The sequence below is a fragment of the Ovis canadensis genome, chromosome 1 (assembly GCF_042477335.2).
Source record: "Ovis canadensis isolate MfBH-ARS-UI-01 breed Bighorn chromosome 1, ARS-UI_OviCan_v2, whole genome shotgun sequence".
Lineage (NCBI taxonomy): Eukaryota > Metazoa > Chordata > Mammalia > Artiodactyla > Bovidae > Ovis > Ovis canadensis.
Genome location: NC_091245.1, coordinates 108,818,161 through 108,839,736, shown reverse-complemented (window position 1 = coordinate 108,839,736; position 21,576 = coordinate 108,818,161). Strand labels below are relative to the sequence as shown.

At 39.7% G+C, this 21,576-nt stretch overlaps 1 protein-coding gene across 1 annotated transcript in view; it reads left to right on the top strand.

The window, feature by feature from the left end:
• Positions 1-21,576, top strand: part of LOC138416192 (Fc receptor-like protein 3) — a 50,411-nt gene that overhangs the window by 25,178 nt on the left and 3,657 nt on the right. Inside the window, 5 exon segments of the mRNA XM_069544997.1 lie at positions 4,741-5,019; positions 5,390-5,509; positions 17,179-17,206; positions 19,390-19,487; positions 19,699-19,767. Coding sequence (XP_069401098.1) covers positions 4,741-5,019; positions 5,390-5,509; positions 17,179-17,206; positions 19,390-19,487; positions 19,699-19,767 — 594 coding nt within the window.

Sequence of the window (21,576 nt, the reverse complement as noted above, 5' to 3'; positions counted from 1 at the left end):
CTGATGCTCAGTAAATCTTTAATCCTACTTTCTGTTGATGGCAGGGCTGTGTTTCCTCCCTGTTGTTTGGCCTGAGGCCAAACTCTCCACCCACACCTCCACTACAGAGTCCTGGAAACTCACAGGCAAGTCTGGTTCAGTCTCTTGTGGTGTTACTGCTCCTTTCTCCTGGCTCCTGGTGTGCACAAGGTTTTTTTTGTGCACTCCAAGAGCCTGTTTCTCCAGTCTTGTGGAAGTTTTGTAATCAATCCCACTGGCCTCAAAAGTCAAATTCCCTGGGGGTTGTCAATCCCTTTGTAGGATCCCCAGGTTGAGAAATCTGTTGTAGGTCCTAGAACTTTCTTAACAGTGCAAGCATTTCTTTTGTATAATTGTTCTGCAGTTTGTGGGTCATCTGCTCAGTGGCTCTACGGTGGGCTAATGGCGACCTCCTTCAAGAGGGTCATGCAACAGCCTGCATGACCCAGATCTGCTGCAGCAAGCTAGAGTCCCTGTCCCTGCAGCAGGTGACTGCTGACCTCTGCCTTCACAGGAGATACTCAAACACTCAAAGGCACTCTGGTCTCTGTGGGGTTTCTGGGTCCTGGTGCACACAAGGTTTTGTTTGAGCCCTTTGAGCATCTCTGGTGGGTATGGAGTTTGATTCTAAATGTTACATAATTTTGGTGGGAATGTAAAATGATAAAATCATTATTGAGACCACTATAGAAGTTCCTAAGAAAATTAAAAATAGAGCTACCATATGACACATAAATTCCACTTGTGAGTTGTTGTTATTCAGTCTCTAAGTTATCCCTGACACTTTGTGACCCCATAGACTGCATCACATCAGCCTTCTCTGGCCTTCACTATCTCCCTGAGTTTGCTCAAACCCATGTCCATTGTGGCAGTGATGCCATCCAACCATCTCATCCTCTGTCACCCCCTTCTCCTCTTGCCTTTAGTCTTCCCCAGCATCAGGGTCTTTTCCAGTGAGTCAGCTCTTTGAATCAGGTGGCCAAAGAATTGGAGCTTCAGCTTCAGCATCAGTCCTTCCAATGAATATTCAGGGCTGATTTCCTTTAGGATTAACTGGTTTGATCTTCCTTTCCAAAAGTCTTCTCCAGCACCACAGTTTGAAAGAATCAGTTCTTAGGCACTCAGCCTTCTTCATGGTCCAAATTTCACATCTGTACATGACTACTGGAAAAACCATAACTTTGACTATATGGACCTTTGTTGGCAAAATGATGTCTCTGCTTTTTAATACATTGTCTAGGCTTGTTGTTGCTATTCTTCCAAGGAGAAAGCATCTTTTAATTTCGTAGATGCCATCACTGTCTGAAGTGATTTCAGAGCCCAAGAAAATGAAATCTGACACTGTTTCCTCATTTCCCCCATCTATTTGCCATAAAGTGATGGCACTGCATGCCATGATCTTAGTTTTTTGAATGTTGAGTTTTAAGCCAACTTTTTCACTCTCCTCTTTTACCGTCATCAAAGAGGCTCTTTAGTTCTTCTTCACTTTCTGCCATTAAAGTGGCATCATTTGCATATCTGAAGTTGTTGATCTTTCTTCCAGCAATCTTGATTGCAGCCTGAGATTCATCTACTCCAGCACTTCACATGATGTCCTCTGCATATGAGTGAAATAAACAGTGTGATAATATACAGCCTCAATGTACTCCTTTCCCAATTTTGAACCAGTCCATTATTCCATGTCCAGTTCTAACTGCTGCTTCTTGTCTTGCATACAGGTTTCTCAGGAGGCAGGTAATATGGACTGGTATTTCATCTCATTAAGAATATTTCACAATTTGCTGTGATCCACACAGTCAAAGGCTTTAGCATAGTCAATGAAGCAGAGGAGATTTTTTTTAAAATTCCCTTTCTTTTTCTATGATCCAGTGTATGCTGGGAGTTTGATCTCTGGTTCCTCTGCCTTTTCTAAACCCAGCTTGTACATCTGGAGGTTCTTGGTTCACATACTGCTGAAGCCCAGCTTGAAGGATTTTGAGCAAAATCTCGCTAACATGTGAAATGAGTGCAATTGTACACTAATTTGAGCATTCTTTGGCCTTGCCTTACTTTGGGATTGGAATGAAAACTGACCTTTTCCAGTCCTGTGGCCACTGCTGAGTTTTCCAAATTTGTTGGCATAATGAGTGCAGTGTTTTAACAGCATCATCTTTTAAGATTTGAAATAGCTCAGCTGAAATTCTATTACCTCCACTAACTTTGTTTGTAGGATGCTTCCTAATACACTTGACTTCACACTTCAGGACGTCTGGCTCTATGTGAGTGATCACACCATCATGGTTATCTGGGTCATTAAGACCTTTTTTGTATAGCTCTTTTGTGTATTCTTGCTACATTTTCTTAATCTATTCTGCTTTCGTTAAGTCCTTGCCATTTTATTGTGCCTGTCTTTGTATGAAATATTCCCTTAGTAGCTCCAGTTTTCTTAAAGAGATCTCTAGTCTTCTCCATTCCATTGTTCTTCTGGATAGTACCCCCCCCCCCCAAAAAAAAGAGAAAAATTTGAAAATATATTCTCACAAAGACATTTGTATACCCATGTACAGAACATTATTCATTATAGCTAAAACATGGAAACAACCCAAGTGTCCATTAAAAGATAAATGGGTAATCAAAGTGTCATATACATATGACATGGAATTTGTTCAGACTTATAAGGAAAGAAAATTCAGATTCATGCAACAACATGGATGAATCTTGAGGTCATTACGGTAAGTGAAATAAACCAGTCAAAAGTAGACAAATAATATATGATCCCACTTATATAATATATTCAGAGTAATCAAAATCATAGGAACAGAACGTAGGCTGATGTTTGTCAGGGGCTGAGGAGAAGGAGCATAGGGACTTATTGTTTAATGGGTATGTAATTTCAGTTTTACAAGAAAAAGGTTATGGAAATTGATGGTGTTGGTTTCACAGTGTTATGAAAGTATTTATACCGCTTCACTATACACTTCAAAGGTTTATGGTGGAATATTTTAAGGTATGTATGTATATTTTACAGCAATACAAATTGAATAAAAATATATGAAGTGGTGACACGGGTGAAAAGGCACACTGAGATGCACAAGCATATAAAGACTTACCCCTGAGACACTTGGCATTTGGCCCAAGTCACTGTATATTGTAAAGGGTGTACAGAAGGGCAAAACCCAAGCCATCTGTTTGAATTTTACAAAAGCACGACTTGGCTTTTCTACCCAGATGAGACCACTGGTGCCATCTGCCTTACAGCCAGCAGATGGTGCATTTTTGAGTTGAATTATCCCCATTTAACTGATTGCCTCCATTACCCCTCTCCTTTACCCAATCTCAGATGCAAAGCTAAGCTCTAGATCCTTGCCAAACTTCTCTTGCCAATAAAGCCCACAGTTTATATCTAAAGCACTTGCACACAGACTGGTTTACCTGGGTTTCCTCACAACTTAACAGAATCAGCAGTCTTACAGTTCACATGTCACATTAATTGATTATTGATGAATAATTCCATATATTAATTTAAAACATAATGATTTTCTGTTTTTCCTGGCTTCCCTATTTCTATAATTACAAATTAAAATGGAAATCTTTCTTGCTATTGCTGTATCTGGATATTTTGGTGCCAAATATAGATTAATTTACTTATCCACTTATTCACCAATTATCGATAAACTATTACATGCCAAGGCAAAATTCTGCTGCTGCTGCTAAGTCACTTCAGTCGTGTCCGACTCTGTGTGACACCATAGACGGCAGCCCACCAGGCTCCCCCATCCCTGAGATTCTCCAGGCAAGAACACTGGAGTGGGTTGCCATTTCCTTCTCCAATGCATGAAAGTGAAAAGTGAAAGTGAAGTCGCTCAGTCATGTCTGACTCTTTGCGACCCCGTGGACTGCAGCCTACCAGACTCCTCCGTCCACGGGATTTTCCAGGAAAGAGTACTGGAGTGGGGTGCCATTGCATTCTAGCAGTTGGAAATACAAAAATGAACAAAGAGTTAAGTCCTTGTTCTTATGAAACTTACATTCTGTTGGGGGAATCGGATATATAACAATGATAAATAGATAGATACATAAATAACAGATTGATAGATGTTAGTGCTAGTGCTAAGTAGAAAAATAAAGCAAGGTAACTGAATAGAGGATACTTCAAATAGGTGTGGATGTCTAGATTTAAAGCTGTCTCAGGAATTAGTAATATGGAGCAACAAACCTTGCTGTTAGTAATTATTCCTCTCAGCAACAGTAGCTAGCATTTACTGAGGGCTTTACATACATGATTCTTACTATTACCTTCACTTTACAAAGGAATCAACTGAGACTTGGAGAAAGCAAAATGTTTTAAAATACCAAGATCATAGGGCTAATAAAGTGCAGTGAAAGTGTTATTCACTCAGCTGTGTCTGACCCTTTGTGACCCCATGGACTATAGCCTGCCAGGTTCCTCTGTCCATGGAATTCTCCAGGTAAGAATACCAGAGTAGGTAACCATTTCCTTCTCCAGACCCAGGGATTGAACTTGGGTCTCCTGCACTGCTGGCAGATTCTTTACCATGAGAGCTGCCAAGGAACTTGAGTTTAAATCCTGTCTCTGCCATCAATAAAGAGCAGAGATGGGATTTAAATTCAGGTTTTCCTGAATTCCAAGCCCATGCTTCTACTACTGAACTATGATGGATATTTCCTTTATTTTGTACATACTTAACCAAGTCGGCTCATAAGCTATGTTGCCTCTTTCAGTTCCTGTGTCTCATCCTGTCTTCACCTTCAGCCCTGCTGGGCCCCGGGCTGTGGCAGGAGATGTGTTAGAGCTTCACTGTGAGGCCCAAAAGGGCTCTCCCCCAATCCTGTACTGGTTTTATTACAAGAATGTCACACTGGGAAGCAGAGAGGCCCCCTTTGGAGGAGGAGCATCCTTCAACCTCACTCTGATGGCAGAGCATTCTGGAAACTTCTCTTGTGGGGCTGACAATGGCCTGGGGGTACAGCACAGTGAGATGGTAATACTCAGCATCATAGGTAGGTTGGTGGTACCTGGGCTACAGGTTACATTTATAGTCAATAAAATATTTCTCCAATAGACTGTACAAATCCTCCCAATGTCAAAGAGTTATTAACATGAAACCAAGGCTTGGGGCTTCTGGGGATTGGTACTGATTTCATGGGGACAGAAAAGGGAAAAGAAATAAATTTTAATGTTAGATTCTGGCAATCACTTTCCCTGTGCTATTATTCTGAAAATTACAAATTATACTGGAAATGATTCCAATTGAGAAATCAGAACCTGGCAAAAACCTGTCCTAATATATAGCTAGTCCCACGCTTACACAGTTTTTGTCTGGATGAAATATATTTGGCACTGAACTCAAGTATAGGTCTCTTCACTTAGGACCACCCAGTAGCAAAACGACACTTATCACTGAGGGAGTCACCGCAGGGCTACTGAGCATCCTTGGCCTTGCTGCTACTGCTGCTCTGGTGCATTACTTCAGGACCCAAAGGAATTCAGGTACGTGGCTATATCTCACTCTTTGATGTTGTGACTTTTGCCATTGCTATTATTATTTCGACTTGTGTAGTGCATCCTACAAAGGTTGATTATTCTTTTCCAAGTACTGATCACACAGATTGGCAGAGATAAAAAGGCAGAACAAATTTCTTAATGAAGTTGTTATTCCATGTGTTTCATGTGAGTTTTAAATCAAAGAGTAGAGTTTTGTTTCCATTTAAAAATTAGAAGTTAAGTATTTACTGTTCCAACCTCAGTCCAAAGCTTAGTGAAAATAAAAAGAATGAAAGAGAAAGTCTTTCATCTGTAACAACAACAGAAATGAACAATAGCCATAGGAACAATCCATAAACTCATATATATTTAAATACCATTTAAATATAGTGATATTTAGATAAAATTAAGATATTCTGAGAATGAAATTAAATTTTCAGTTTCTGATTGTTTGTTGCTATTATGTGTGTGTTAGTCACTCAGCCATGTCCAACTCTTTGTGACCCTATGGACTTTAGCCCGCTGGGCTCTTTTGTCCATGGGATTCTCCAGGCAAGAATACAGGAATGGATTACCAGTTCCTTCTCCAGGGAACTGGTTGAACCCGGGGGTTGAACGTGTCTCCCACATTGCAAGCAGATTCTTTAACATCTGAGCCATCAAGGAAGCCCCTTGTTACTAGTATATAGAAATTCAATTGGTTTTTCTATGTTGGTCTCATATCCTACAACTTTGCTAAACACACTTATTAGTTTTGTCAATTTCATCAGATTTTCTACACAGATGATCAAGTCATCTATGAATAAAGACAATTTTATACCTTCTTTTCCAATCTCGATTCCTTTTATTTCTTTTTCCTTAGTGTACTGGCTAGAACCTCCTGTACAATGTTGAACACAAGTGTTAAGAGAACAGACGTCTTAGTTTTGTTCTTGAGCTTAGGGAGGGGAAAGTATTTGAACTTCCACCGTTTACATATGATAATCTTAGCTGTGGATTTCTTGTAGCTACTGTTTGTTAGGCTGAAGAAGCCCCTACTAATTGTAATTTACTGACAGTTTTTATAGAACAAATGCTTTTTCTACATTGAGAAAATCATATGATTTTATCTTCTAGTCTACTGATACAGATTTTGGATTTTGAATGTTGGATGTTGAAACAGCTTTGCATTTCTGGGGTTAACCTCACTTGATTGTAATTTTTGAATTTGATTTGCTAAAATTTTGCTAAGAATGTTTGCACCTATGTTCATAATGGATATTGGTTTCGTAGCTTTATTTCTTATCATTTCTTTTTCTGGCTGGATGTCAAGGTAATATCCATTTAGTTAAGACCTCCAGAATCCTTCATTCCTCTTTGTACATATATACATCCACATGGTATCATTTTATCTCTGCTTAAAGGATTTCTTGTTAACATTTCTTGTAGTATGAATTTGTTGGTGAGTTTGATTGACAGTGTTGAAGTCTTCCATATCTGTACTGTTTTTTTTATTTTATTTTATTATTTTTTTAATTTTTAGTTTTTTATTTTTTAAATTTTAAAATCTTTAATTCTTACATGCATTCCCAAACATGAACCCCCCCTCCCACCTCCCTCCCCAGAACATCTTTCTTGGTCATCCCCATGCACCAGCCCCAAGCATGCTGCATCCTGCGTCAGACATAGACTGGCGATTCAATTCACATGATAGTATACGTGTTAGAATGTCATTCTCCCAAATCATCCCACCCTCTCCCTCTCCCTCTGAGTCCAAAAGTCCGTTATACACATCTGTGTCTCTTTCCCTGTCTTGCATACAGGGTCGTCATTGCCATCTTCCTAAATTCCATATATATGTGTTAGTATACTGTATTGGTGTTTTTCTTTCTGGCTTACTTCACTCTGTATAATCGGCTCCAGTTTCATCCATCTCATCAGAACTGATTCAAATGAATTCTTTTTAACGGCTGAGTAATACTCCATTGTGTATATGTACCACAGCTTTCTTATCCATTCATCTGCTGATGGACATCTAGGTTGTTTCCATGTCCTGGCTATTATAAACAGTGCTGCGATGAACATTGGGGTACATGTGTCTCTTTCAATTCTGGTTTCCTCGGTGTGTATGCCCAGAAGTGGGATTGCTGGGTCATAAGGTAGTTCTATTTGCAATTTTTTAAGGAATCTCCACACTGTTCTCCATAGTGGCTGTACTAGTTTGCATTCCCACCAAGAGTGTAGGAGGGTTCCCTTTTCTCCACACCCTCTCCAGCATTTATTGCTTGCAGATTTTTGGATCGCAGCCATTCTGACTGGTGTGAAGTGGTACCTCATTGTGGTTTTGATTTGCATTTCTCTAATAATGAGTGATGTTGAGCATCTTTTCATGTGTTTGTTAGCCATCCGTATGTCTTCTTTGGAGAAATGTCTATTTAGTTCTTTGGCCCATTTTTTGATTGGGTCGTTTATTTTTCTGGAGTTGAGCTGCATAAGTTGCTTGTATATTTTTGAGATTAGTTGTTTGTCAGTTGCTTCATTTGCTATTATTTTCTCCCATTCAGAAGGCTGTCTTTTCACCTTGCTTATATTTTCCTTTGTTGTGCAGAAGCTTTTAATTTTAATTAGATCCCATTTGTTTATTTTTGCTTTTATTTCCAGCATTCTGGGAGGTGGATCATAGAAATTTTATTGATGAAATACTACATTCACACATTTCATAAAATCAGAGCTAGAAGGGTCTTAGAAAATCATCACACTTGCATGAAATGCTGACAATAATTTACATATCATTTCTATACAGCATTCTGTTCACATCATGTATAATCTTGACATTACCAATTATAATTATAGATACACATATGTTGAACTTACAATTAATTTTAATACTTAAAAATCATTGTTCCTGTTCATCACTGATGAATGGATAAACAAAATGTGGTACAAATTCATACAATGGAATAATATTCACTTATAAAAAGAAATGAAGCTCTTATACATGCTACAACATGGATGAATCTTGAAAACATGATGCTAAGTAGAAGAAGCCAGACACAAAAGGCCACATATAGAATGATTTCATTTTTATGAAATGTCCAAAATAGGCAAATCCAAAAAGAAAATACTTTAGTTACTTCCAAGGGGAGGGGAAAGAGAGAACTGGGAGTGACTCTAACAGGTATGGGGTCTCTTTTGGGGATGATGCAGATGTTCTGGAATTAATGGTGATAGTTACAACACAGTGATATATTAAAAACCACGTTGGCAAATTTTATTTTATGTGAATTTAACTCATTTTTTTAACTGCCAAAAAAGTCCATGTCACAATAAAGAGTATCATGGTATCAGTATAAGAAATGGGTTCTCAATCATGCTGCTGCTGCTGCTAAGTCGCTTCAGTCGTGTCCGACTCTGTGCGACCCCACAGACGGCAGCCCACCAGGCTCCCCCATCCCTGGGATTCTCTAGGCAAGAACACTGGAGTGGGTTGCCATTTTCTTCTCCAATGCATGAAAGTGAAGTCTCTCAGTCGTGTCCGACTCTTAGCGACCCCATGGACTGGAGCCCACCAGGCTCCGTCCATGGGGTTTTCCAGGCAAGAGTATTGGAGTAGGTTGCCACTGCCTTCTCCAATATCTGTACTGTTTTTTCTCCTACTTTATTGATTATTGAGAGAAGGATATGAAAATCTTTAACAGTAATTGTGGGTTTTTTCATTTCTTCTTGCAATCCTATCAGATTTGCTTCATATATCTTGAAACTCTATTATTAGGTGCACAAATATTTATCACTGTTATGTGTTTTTGATGAAATGACCACGTTATCCTTTATGACTTTATGACCTTTTTATTCCTGGTGGTATCATTTAACCCTGAAACACTATTTGATATTAATAAAAATTAATTAATGTTGTATTAACTATAGGGCTTCCCTGGTGGCTCAGGTAGTAAAGAATATACCTGTAATGCAGGAGACCCAGGTTTGATTCCTGGGTTGGAAAGATCCCCTGGAGGAAGGAATGGCTACCCACTCCAGTATTCTGGCCTAGAGAATCCCATGGAAAGAGGAGCCTATATTAATATATTGATATCAAATAATATTTCAAGGTAAATTATACTACCAGGAATAAAAAGCTATATAATTAATGTTGGGTTTCCCAGGTGGCTCAGTGGTAAAGAATCTGCCTGCCAAAGCAGGAGACACAAGAGACGTGGGTTTGATCCCTGGGTTGGAAAGGTCCCCTGGAGGAGGAAATGGCAACTTGCTCCAGTATTGTTGCCTGGAGAAGCCCATGAACAGAGGAGCCTGGAGGGCTACAGTCCATGAGGTTACAAAGAGCTGGACACAACTGAGCATGTATGCATATAATTAATATGCTTGGTATTTCTTTTTTCCACTCTTTAAAATTTTAACCTATTTGTTTTTCTATATTTAAAGCATATTTTTATAGATAGCATATGGTTAATTCTGTTTTTTATCTAATATGGCAGTCTGTTTCTACTTTCTAACTTTAAAAACTTTGACCATTTACATTAATATGATTGTGGATACAATTAGGTTCCTATGTCTATTATTTTCCTATTTGCTCTCTGCTTGTCTCATTTGTTCTTTGTTTTCCATTTCCTTTTTTTGTCTACCCTCTTGGGTATTTTTGTGATTGAATTTTATTTCCTTTGTTGGTTTATTAGCTATATAACTCTTTGTTTTGTTATTTTAGTGGTTATTTTAAGGTATGTATTTATGGTATACATATCTATCTTATCAGTCTACTTACAAGTGGCATTGTATCACTGCATGTATAGCATAAGAATATTATCATTGTGGACTCCATTTTTCCCTTCCCTGGTACATTGTTATTACTTTTGTAAACAATCAGTTATTTTAAAAAGAAGCTTACATATAGTTTAAAAATATTATACATTTACTCATACAGCTAACACTTCAATGTTCTTCATTCCTTTATGTGTATCCATATTTTCATCTGATATCATTTTTTTTTTCTGCTTAAAAGATTTTTGTAGGATGGGTCTGCTAGCGATTAATCATCTCAGCTTCTGTATGACTGTAAAAGTCTTTGTTTTGCATTCATTTGTGAGAAATATTTGTACTGGCATAGACTCCTAAGTTGAAAAAATTTTTTTTCTTTCAATATTTAAAAGATGTTGCTGTGCTGTCTTCCTGTGTGCATGGCTTCTGAGGGGAAATCTGCCATCATCCTTGACTTTGTTCTTATGTGACTGCTTTAACTTTTCTCTCTGAACGCTTTTTTGTTGATCAGAAATCTTGGGATGCATGGACTGTTTTATTCAGTGCTTTGGGTGCTTATAAGCTTTCAAGACTTTATATTTGGACTATCAGGCCAAATGATTCTGTTTTCCTTTTTCTTTCTTTTTTATTTGGCTCATACTGAAAATCAAGCAAATAAATAATTGGATCTCAGTTTAATGAAAACCATCTTAATGATGGTGGTTAAGCATGTCTTCTTACTTCTACTTTCAGGTCAGTCAATGGTCCTTTATCCTTCTGCTTCTTTGTATGAAAAATGGCATCATTTCACATCATTTTGTGAATGATATTTACAGCTACCTAATATTTTTTCAAATGATATTATGTATACAATTTTTATGTAGCACTAACCCTGATCAGTTCAGTTCTGTTCAGTCGCTCAGTCATGTCCGAATCTGTGATCCCATGGACTGCAGCATGCCAAGCTTCCCTGCCCATCACCAACTTTAAGCTTACTCAAACTCACGTCCGTTGAGTCAGTGATGCCATCCAACCATCTCCTCCTCTGTCATCCCCTTCTCCTCCTGCCTTCAATCTTTCCCAGCATCAGAGTCTTTTCAAATGAATCAGTTCGCCACATCAGTTGGCCAAAGTACTGGAGTTTCAGCTTCAGCATCAGTCCTTCCAGTGAATATTCAGGACTGATTTCCTTTAGGATGGACTGGTTGGATCTCCTTGAAGTTCAAAGGGCCTCTCAAGAGTCTTATCCAACACCACAATTCAAAAGCATCAATTCTTCGATGTTCAGATTTCTTTACAGTCCATCTCTCACATCCATACATGACTACTGGAAAAACTATAGCTTTGACTAGATGGACCTTTGCCAGCAACATAATGTCTGCTTTTTAATATGATGTCTACATCATAGTTTTTGTTCCAAGGAGTAAGCATCTTTTAATTTCATGGCTGCAGTCACCATCTACAGTGATTTTGGAGCCCAAAAGATAAAGCCTCTCACTGTTTCCACTGTTTCCCCATCTATTTCCCATAAATGATGGGACCAGATGCCATGATCTTCGTTTTCTGAATGTTGAGCTTTAAGCCAATTTTTTCACTCTCCTCTTTCACTTTCATCAAGAGGCTTTTTAGTTCTTCTTCACTTTCTGCCATAAGGGTGGTGTTATCTGCATATCTGAGGTTATTGATATTCCTCCTGGCAATCTTGATTCCAGCTTGTGCTTCATCCAGCTTGGCATTTCACATGATATACTTTGCATATAGGTTAAACAAGCAGGGTGACAATATACAGCCTAGATGTACTCCTTTCCCAATTTGGAACCAATCTGTTGTCTCATGTCTAGTTCTAATTGTTGCTTCTTGACCTGCATACAGATTTCTCAGGAGACCGGTAAGGTGGTCTGGTATTCCCATCTCTTTAAGAACTTTCCACAGTTTGTTGTGATCCACTCAGTCAAAGGCTTTGGCATAGTCAATAAAGCAGAAATAGATGTTTTCTGGAACTCTCTTGCTTTTTTGATGATCCAACAGATGTTGGCAATTTGATCTTTGGTTCCCCTGGCTTTTCTAAATCCAGCTTAAATATCTGGAAGTTCACAGTTCACATACTGTTAAAGCCTGGCTTGGAGAATTTTGAGCATTACTTTACTAGCATGTGAGATGAGTGCAATTGTGTGGTAGTTTGAGCATTCTTTGGCATTGCCTTTCTTTGGGATTGGAATGAAAACTGACCTTTTCCAGTCCTGTGGCCACTGCTGAGTTTTCCAAATTTGCTGGCACATTGAATGCAGCATTTTTACAGCATCATCTTTTAGGATTTGAAATATCTCAACTGGAACTCCATCACCTCCACTAACTTCGTTCGTAGTGATGCTTCCTAAGGCCCACTTGACTTCACATTCCAGGATGTCTGGATCCAGTCCAGTGATCACAACATCACGGTTATCTGGGTCATCAAAATCATTTTTGTGTATAGTTCTTCTGTGTTCTTGCCAGCTCTTCTTAATATCTTCTGCTTCTGTTCATTTCAGTTCAGTTCAGTTCAATCGCTCAGTCATGTCCAACTCTGCGACCCCATGAATCGCAGCATGCCAGGCCTTCCTGTCCATCATCCACTCCCGGAGTTCACTCAGATTCATGTCCATCGAGTCAGTGATGCCATCCAGCCATCTCATCCTCTGTCGTCCCCTTCTTCTCCTGCCCCCAATCCCTCCCATCATCAAAGACTTTTCCAATGAGTCAACTCTTTGAGTGCTTCTGTTAGGTCCATACAATTCCTGTCCTTTATTGTGCCCATCTTTGCATGAAATGTTCCCTTGTTATCTCTACTTTTCTTGAAGAGATCTCTAGTCTTTCCCATTCTATTGTTTTCCTCTATTTCTTTGCACTGATCGCTGAGGAAGTCTTTCTTATCTCTCCTTGCTATTCTTTGGAACTCTGCATTCAAGTGGGTATATCTTTCCTTTCCTCCTTTGCCTTTTGCTTTTCTTCTTTCTTCAGCTATTTGTAAGGCCTCCTCAGACAACCATTTTGCCTTTTTGCATGTCTTTTTCTTGGGGATGGTCTTGATCACTGCCTCCTGTACCATATCACAAACCTCTGTGTCCATAGTTCTTCAGGCACCCTGTCTATCAGATCTAATCCCTTGAATCTATTTGTCATTTCCACTGTATAATTGTAAGGGATTTGTTTTAGGTCATACCTGAATGGTCTAGTGGTTTCCCCTACTTTCTTCAATTTACGTCTGAATTTTGTAATAAGGAGTTGTTTATCTGAGCCACTGTCAACTCCCAGTCTCGTTTTTGCTGACTGTATAGAGCTTCTCCATCTTCAGTTGCAAAGAACATAATCAATCTGATTTTGGTATTGGACATTTGGTGATGTTCATGGGTTAGTTGATCTTCTCTGGGTTGTTGGAAGAGAGCATTTACTATGACTAATGCAAAGAGTCTAACCCTGATAGTACTCATCATAAAATCTACCATTCATTTCAAATCTATTATATGTGATTTTTTAATATGTCCAGTTTTGTGTCCATTTGACTTCAATTCAACCACTATTGCTATAACTATATTGAAGATGAAGAAATGAAGAATTCAGGAAGCTAGCAACCTTTCCAGATTCATGTATACCTAGTAAGAGTCAGAGTTAGGGCATAACTGGGGTCTCTCTAGCCCTTAAGTCCGTATTCTCTCCATTACATTTTTTTTTTAAGTCACTCAGTCGTGTCTGACTCTTTGAGACCCCATGGTCCATGGAATTCTCCAGGCCAGAATACTGGAGTGGGTAGCCTTTCCCTTCTCCAGGGGATCTTCCCAACCCAGGGATTGAACCCTGGTCTCCTGCATTGCAAGCAGATTCTTTACCAGCTGAGCTACAAGGGAAGCCCAAGAATACTGGAGTGGGTAGCCTATCCCTTCTCCACGGGATCTTTCCAACCCAGGAATCGAACTGGGATCTCCTGCATTGCAGGTGGATTCTTTACCAACTGAGCTGTGAGGGAAGTCCCCATTACGTCTTGGTGACTTTTAAAATGCTGGTTGCACCTCCTACCTTAAAAAGTTACTTTTCTATATCATTGCCTGTCTGGATTTCATTTATCAATTGGTAATATACTACACATGCAGACACAGGAACTTCAGTATTGCAGCTGATAATACTAAAAAACAAAAACAGATTGCTGTCAGTACAACACCAAATAACGCAAGAGAAGGAAAGATTACCAATCATTGTTTTATATGGTCCATGAGGGCAGAGGCGCAGGAGGTTCTGTCCTCCAGATTTAGGGGAAATTGTTGTTTTAAATGTCAAACATGACTAAGAAATTCTGACAGGCTACCAATCAGAGGGCCTTTGCCTATCACAACTCAAAATCTTGCCTACTGTACTTCCCTCCAAGCAAAGCCTTCCTTCTCATTATTGACCAGTCTTCTCAGGGAAGAACTCAGGCCTTTCAAATTCTTCCAAAAATGAAGAATTCTGCTCCTTAAGCCTGATTGTTTCCTCCAAGTTATCTAAAGGAGTGGTGTATTTATTAGCTCTATAACTTCTTGGATTAGCATTCTGGTAATGTAACACCCTCCAAACCCCAGTCTCCTTAGCTCTGTGATGGTCATGATAATAGTATCTACATTATAGGCACTATGAGACAATCTATGCAAACTGCTGAGCACAGTGCCTGGCCAAAATATCTTCAGTGAATATTAGCTTATATTATAAATAGCCACGTTTTGGGTCTGTTTTCCTTCAGGCAAATGAAGAGATAGTCTGACTCTTAGATACACCCTAAATGTAGTTAACCTGTCTACAAGTAAGAATATTGGTTGTTGACTGATGAGGTTACAATTCCAGAGGAGAGAGATACAGGCTAGGATTATGCTTACATGCCTTTAGTTTAACTCAGGACACCTGGTTCCCGAAGTCAGGGTCTGAAGGCATTAATCAGTCATTTTTTGTGGTATGTAAAGGTGGCTCAGTGGTAAAGAATCCACCTGCCAATGCAGGAGACACAGGAAACATGGGTTTGGTCCCTGGGTTGGGAAGATCCCCTGGAGAAGGAAATGGCAACCCACTCCAGTATTCTTGCCTGGGAAATCCCATGGACAGAGGAGCCTGGTGGGCTACAGTCCACGGAGTCTCAAAGAATTGGATATGACTGAGTGACTGACCACACACACAAGCCTGCATACATCGACTTTGGGCAATAACCTGTGTTCTCTAAGCCTGGTGAGACAGATACATGTGCATGCATGCTTAATTGCCCAGTCGTGTCTAACTCTACGGCCGTTATGGATTGACTATGTGACTGCTACGGAGCATCACGGACAGGTTCCTTTGTACATCGGATTTTTTAGGCAAGAATACTGGAGTGAGTTGCCATCTCCTCCTCCAGAGGATCTTTCTGATTCAGGAATCAAACCCAAGTTTACTGCCTTGCAGGGAGATTCTTTTTTTTTTTTTCTTTTTATTTATCTTTGTTAGGGAGATTCTTTACCCACTGATCCAACAGGGAAGCCCAAGACAGATATAGCTGCCACTGCTGCTAAGTTGCTTCAGTCATGTTCGACTCTGTGTGACCCCATAGATGGCAGCCCACCAGGCTCCCCCGTCCCTGGGATTCTCTAGGCAAGAATACTGGAGTGGGTTGCCATTTCCTTCTCCAATGCATGAAAGTGAAAACTGAAAGTGAACTCACTCAGTCATGTCCGACTCTTCGCGACCCCATGGACTGCAGCCTACCAGGCTTCTCCATCCATGGGATTTTCTAGACAAGAGTACTGGAGTGGGTTGCCATTGCCTTCTCCAGACAGATATAGAGTCATAGGTAAAAGGCAAAGGGCAGACATGGGAAGCTTAGGAGGGGGGCTGTATTGGACAGGCCAGAAAGACTTCAGTATTTCAGTGTTGATGGAAATATTATATATTTTTAAGGCTGATGGAGCAGGCTTCCAGATTAGGTTTACATTTAATCATCAATTAGGTAATTGTCTTCCCTGGTGGCTCAGATGGTAAAGCGTCTGCCTACAGTACAGGAGACCTGGGTTCAATCTCCATGGACGGAGGAGCCTGGCAGGCTACAGCCTAAGGGGTCGCAAAGAGTTGGACACAACTGAGCGACTTCACTTTACTTCACTTCAGGTAATTGTCAACTTGTTTTTTAGTCCTTGTAGTAAATAGCTTAATTTGTTCAGTTGTTTAACAAATCTTTATTAAATATTTTCAAACTTCTAAGCACAGGAAATACAAAAACAATTAAGACGAGTTTTGTACCTTCAAGTAACACACCCTTTCATGAAGCAGTGTTTGAGGCAAACACAGAAATTGATAACTACAATGCAATATGGTAATTTTAGTATAGCAGGGTTCTATGTGCTTCACGGGAAGCTCTGGAGGAGGAAGGATACCTTGGAATTAGGTGAAAGGGAAGGAAAGAAGGGCTATGGAGAAAGCAATATGCACCAAATGCTGTTGAAATGGACTTGCAAGGTCATAGATAAAGGAAGGTCTGACTACAAGAGTCTTGTAGTCCCATTGAATCATACTTGTGTAACAATTCGGTATTAACTTTAACCCCTCTCTAGGCCATAGTCGGCTTGTCTCCACCTCACGGGGCTGCAGTCAGAATAGAGAAGTGGGAGTAGGGGAAGCACTTGGCCTAGAGCTAAACGTTACGTGTAACTTAATGTTTCTGCTTCCGCTGTCTCAGTTACAGACTACGTAGAGTTCATTCTACCGATTGAATGACTGAGAATAATTGTGATTCTGCGCAAACATCTCTTCAGATCCCACCTTCCTTCTCTATAACATGACCTATGGGGTAGAGCCAGATGTTCTCAAAGATTTGCCATAGCTGAAATCTAGGATGGATTTGATTTCTGGGAAAGGACATTCTAACATATAGCACACTGTCCACACAGATCACTTATCATCAATGTTCCTTTGTTGTTTTTCAGAAAGACTTTCCACCACCAGAACACCTAGGTAAGGTTTCTGCTTCTGGTGCTGTGAGCCTTTTCATTTTATTTATGTTTCCAAGATAAAACATGAAACTATGTGCATTTAAAAGTATTTTACTTGATTTCTTATTTAAATTTTCAAATGCTTGGTGGGGAGGGATAAATTAGAACAAGATTGATTCACACACATTACAATGTAAATCAATAAGATAGATAACTAATAAGGACTTACTGTATAGCACATGGAACTCTACTCAATATTCTGTAATGGCCTACATGGAAAAAGAAGCTAAAAAAGGGTGTGTGTGTATATATATATGTGTGTGTGTATATATATACACATACATACATATATATATATATAATAACAGATTCACTTTGCTGTACACCTGAAACTAACACAACATTGCAGATTATACCCCAATAAATTTATTTATTTATTTTTTTTAGTTTCAAATTCTTATGACATAAATGTGGTACTGCAGATGGTGACTGCAGCCATGAAATTAAAAGGTGCTTACTCCTTGGAAAGAAAGTTATGGCCAACCTAGATAGCATATTAAAAAGTAGAGACATTACTTTGCCAACAAATGTCCGTCTAGTAAAGGCTATGGTTTTTCCAGTAGTCATGTATGGATGTGACAGTTGGACTATAAAGAAAGCTGAGCACCAAAGAATTGATGCTTTTGAACTGTGGTGTTGGAGAAGACTCTTGAGAGTCCCTTGGACTGCAAGGAGATCCAACCAGTCCATCTTAAACAAGATCAGTCCTCAGTGTTCATTGGTAGGACTGATGTTGAAGCTGAAATTCCAATACTTTGGCCACCTGATGCGAAGAGCTGACTCATTTGAAACGACCCTGATGCTGGGAAAGACTGAGGGCAGGAGGCGAAGGGGACGACAGAGGATGAGATGGTTGGATGGCATCACTGACTCAATGGACATGAGTTTGGGTAAACTCTAGGAGTTGGTGATGGACAGGGAAGCCTGGTGTGCTGCAGTGTATGAGGTTGAAAGGAGTCAGACATGACTGAGCAACTGAACTGAACTGAACTGAAATGTGGTTAGGAAGGCTACTTTCAAACATAGTTATGAATGAGCATACTTATACTTGGACTATAAAGAAGACTAAGTGCCAAAGAATTGATGCTTTTGAACTGTGGTATTGGAGAAGACTCTTGAGAGTCCCTTGGACTACAAGGAGATCAAACCAGCCAATCCTAAAGGAAATCAACCCTAAGTATCCATTGGGAGGACTGGTGCTGAAGCTGAAGCTCCAATACGTTGGCTACCTGATGTGAAGAGCTGACTCATTAGGAAAGACCTGATGCTAGGAAAGACTGAAGGCAGGAGACAAAGGGGACGACAGAGGATGAGATGGTTGGATGGCATCACAGACTCAATGGACATGAGTTTGAGCAAATTCCGGTAGATGGTGAAGTGCGGGGAAGCCTGGCAGGCTGCAGTCCATGGGGTTGCAAAGAGTCAGACGTGACTGAGCGACTGAACAACAAAATACTTACTTATACATGGAATTAATGTTGTTTACTATCCATCCATCTTAATTTATCTTCTTCCATAAGTGTGCTCCAGCAGAGAACTGACCACTTAATGACATCGTCTTTCTTAAGGCTTTATTTATTTATTCTCTTATTGTTCATTTTCCCACTCATACACTTATTCAGGAGACTATGATTGAATGCTGGCAGTGTTCAACTCACAGTGTTAACTGTGGAACGAAATGAAATTGGAAAAAAATACTTTTCCTGAAGAGCTTTCATAGTATTTTACAGGAAATGTACATCATTATAATATGAGGTAGAAAACTGAAAGGGACCTTGAAAAAAGACAAAGGCCAATTTCTGAGGGAATGTAGAAGCTTCTGTTAATTCATGCTGAAGCATTTCAACTTTTGAAAATAATTTAAAAAATAGGTAAATACAAGTGTTTATTCTATCAAAGGGATCTTGAACTGTGTAGTCTTTGCCCTCTGACCTTGCCTCAGCTGGTCTTTTCTGTAATGTTGCCCAGGCTATATCTTGCATCATACTTCTGACATTTTCTCAAAAGAGCCATGCAGACTCTTAGAGTAAGCAGCCATGATATTTTACATAACCATGCTGGGCTCTTCCTGCATATTGATTTTCCTGAAATGCTATATAATCCACAAATACATTTCTCTTTTTCTCTCTCATCCCCACATCATAGTTACAGTCCCAGGGAGTTTAAGGAACCTTCCAGAACCTCCAACACAAATCCTCAAGAGCCACCAGACCCAGTGGAACCGCAGCCAGTATACAACAATGGTGAGGACTTCCTAAGGGACAGAGAGTTCCAGGAATGAATCAGGAGGGAAGAGAGATTGAGCAATAGTCCATGGTTCAGTCGTATTCAATTTTTAAATGATATTTCTGGCCCTATGTCAGGGATAGTAGGTGGTTATAAACTTGGTGCCTGGAGGAAGAGTCTGTAGTGTGAGTTCTTGACTACAGCCAACTGTAATCTATTCCTTCACAGTGAATCCTGGAGATAGTGACCTGGTTTATTCCCAGATCTGGAGCATCCAACATACAAAAGAAAATTCAGGTAAGACAAACTTGAAATAAATAGAGGCAAGATGGCAGTGTTTTATCAGATCCAGCAAGGGAGTTTTGATCAAAGAGTCATCCCAAACATGAATCCAACATGAAAGGCATTGACTCTTCTTCTTATAATACAAATCCTATAATCATATCTATTCCTTCTTACTTGTGTACACTGCCGTCATTACCCCATAAATTCATTAAGGACAGATACTGTATTTCTTTGCTAATATGTCAATAGCATCTAGTGTTCATGCTTAGAAAACTATAGTCCCCCTAAAATAGTTTTATTTTTAGTAAATGAATGCACATAATTACTAAATTAAGCCTTTTATTATCTAATAAGCAAAGAATTATAATTCTTTTAACTGTTCTTTTTATTTCCAATATTGTTCTCCTTCCAACCTTGGGTTTGATCCCTGGGTTCCTGGATTGGGAAGATCCCCTGGAGAAGGGAAAGGCTACCCACTACAGTATTCTGGCCTGGAGAATTTCATGCAATGTATAGTCCATGGGGTTGCAAAGAGTTGGACACGACTGAGTAACTTTAACTTTCCAACCTTCTAACAATCAGTTTCCAGCATGATCCCTCTGAGATGCACAATTGATCACATCATTGTCAAGATTAACTGTCCTCAACAATTCTTCATTTTAAAGCACGGCCTTTGCCTCCCTCTATGCTTTTGTCCTTCTTCTAAGTTCTGCCTTACGCCCTCGCTTTAGCCGTGTTAAACTCTCAGCATTTCCTTGATCAAACTGAGCTATTTTGTGCTTCTTATCTGTCTTGTGAAGAAAGCTGAGCACCGAAGAATTGATGCTCTTAAACTGTGGTATTGGAGAAGACTCTTGAGAGTCCCTTGGACTGCAAGGAGATCCAACCAGTACATTCTGAAGGAGATCAGCTCTGGGATTTCTTTGGAAGGAATGATGCTAAAGCTGAAACTGCAGTACTTTGGCCACCTCATGCAAACTGTTGACTCATTGGAAAAGACTGATGCTGGGAGGGATTGGGAGCAGGAGGAGAACGGGATGACAGAGGATGAGATGGCTGGATGACATCACTAACTCGATGGACGTGAATCTGAGTGAACTCTGGGAGTTGGTGATGGACAGGGAGGCCTGGCGTGCTGCGATTCATGGGGTCACATGACTGAGCAACTGAACTGAACTGAACTGGATGTTCTTGCCTCTAGTTGGCCTATAACCCTTAGTCACATTTCTAGGCATAATATTCAATTATCACTACAAAACTCACAATGATTCCCACCAGCCCTCCCTATCTCCAAACCTGAGAGGAACTGATTACTCTTTGGTGCAACAGCATAGTTTAATATGCATTTTTATCTTGGTCCTTATAATACTTGTTGAATTTGTTTTCATCTCTATTTTTCTCCATAATGGTAAGATTCCTGATCATATGCACAGCGTTTGTGTCATTTTTGCTTCCTTATAAATTACTAATGCTTAATAGGAGGTCATTATTCACTGAATACTTGCTGGGTGGTTAAGTAAATAAAAGAAATCCAAATAGTCTCTTGGAAGGATTGAAGAAATACACACACTGAATTTTCTCAGTGTTAACATTGCAAATCTTTGGCTTACTGGGAATTTTCTTTGTGATCTTAGAATCCCAAGCTGCTATTGGAGAAGCCTCCTCCAACTTCTCCCTGCAAAGTGAAATGAATCATATTTACGTCCTTCTCCCAAATGACCAATATAAATATTGTTGTTGCTTAATTGCTAAGTTGTGTACAACTCTTTGTGACCCCGTGGACTGAGGCAGACGAGATTTCCCTGCCCTTCACTATCTCCC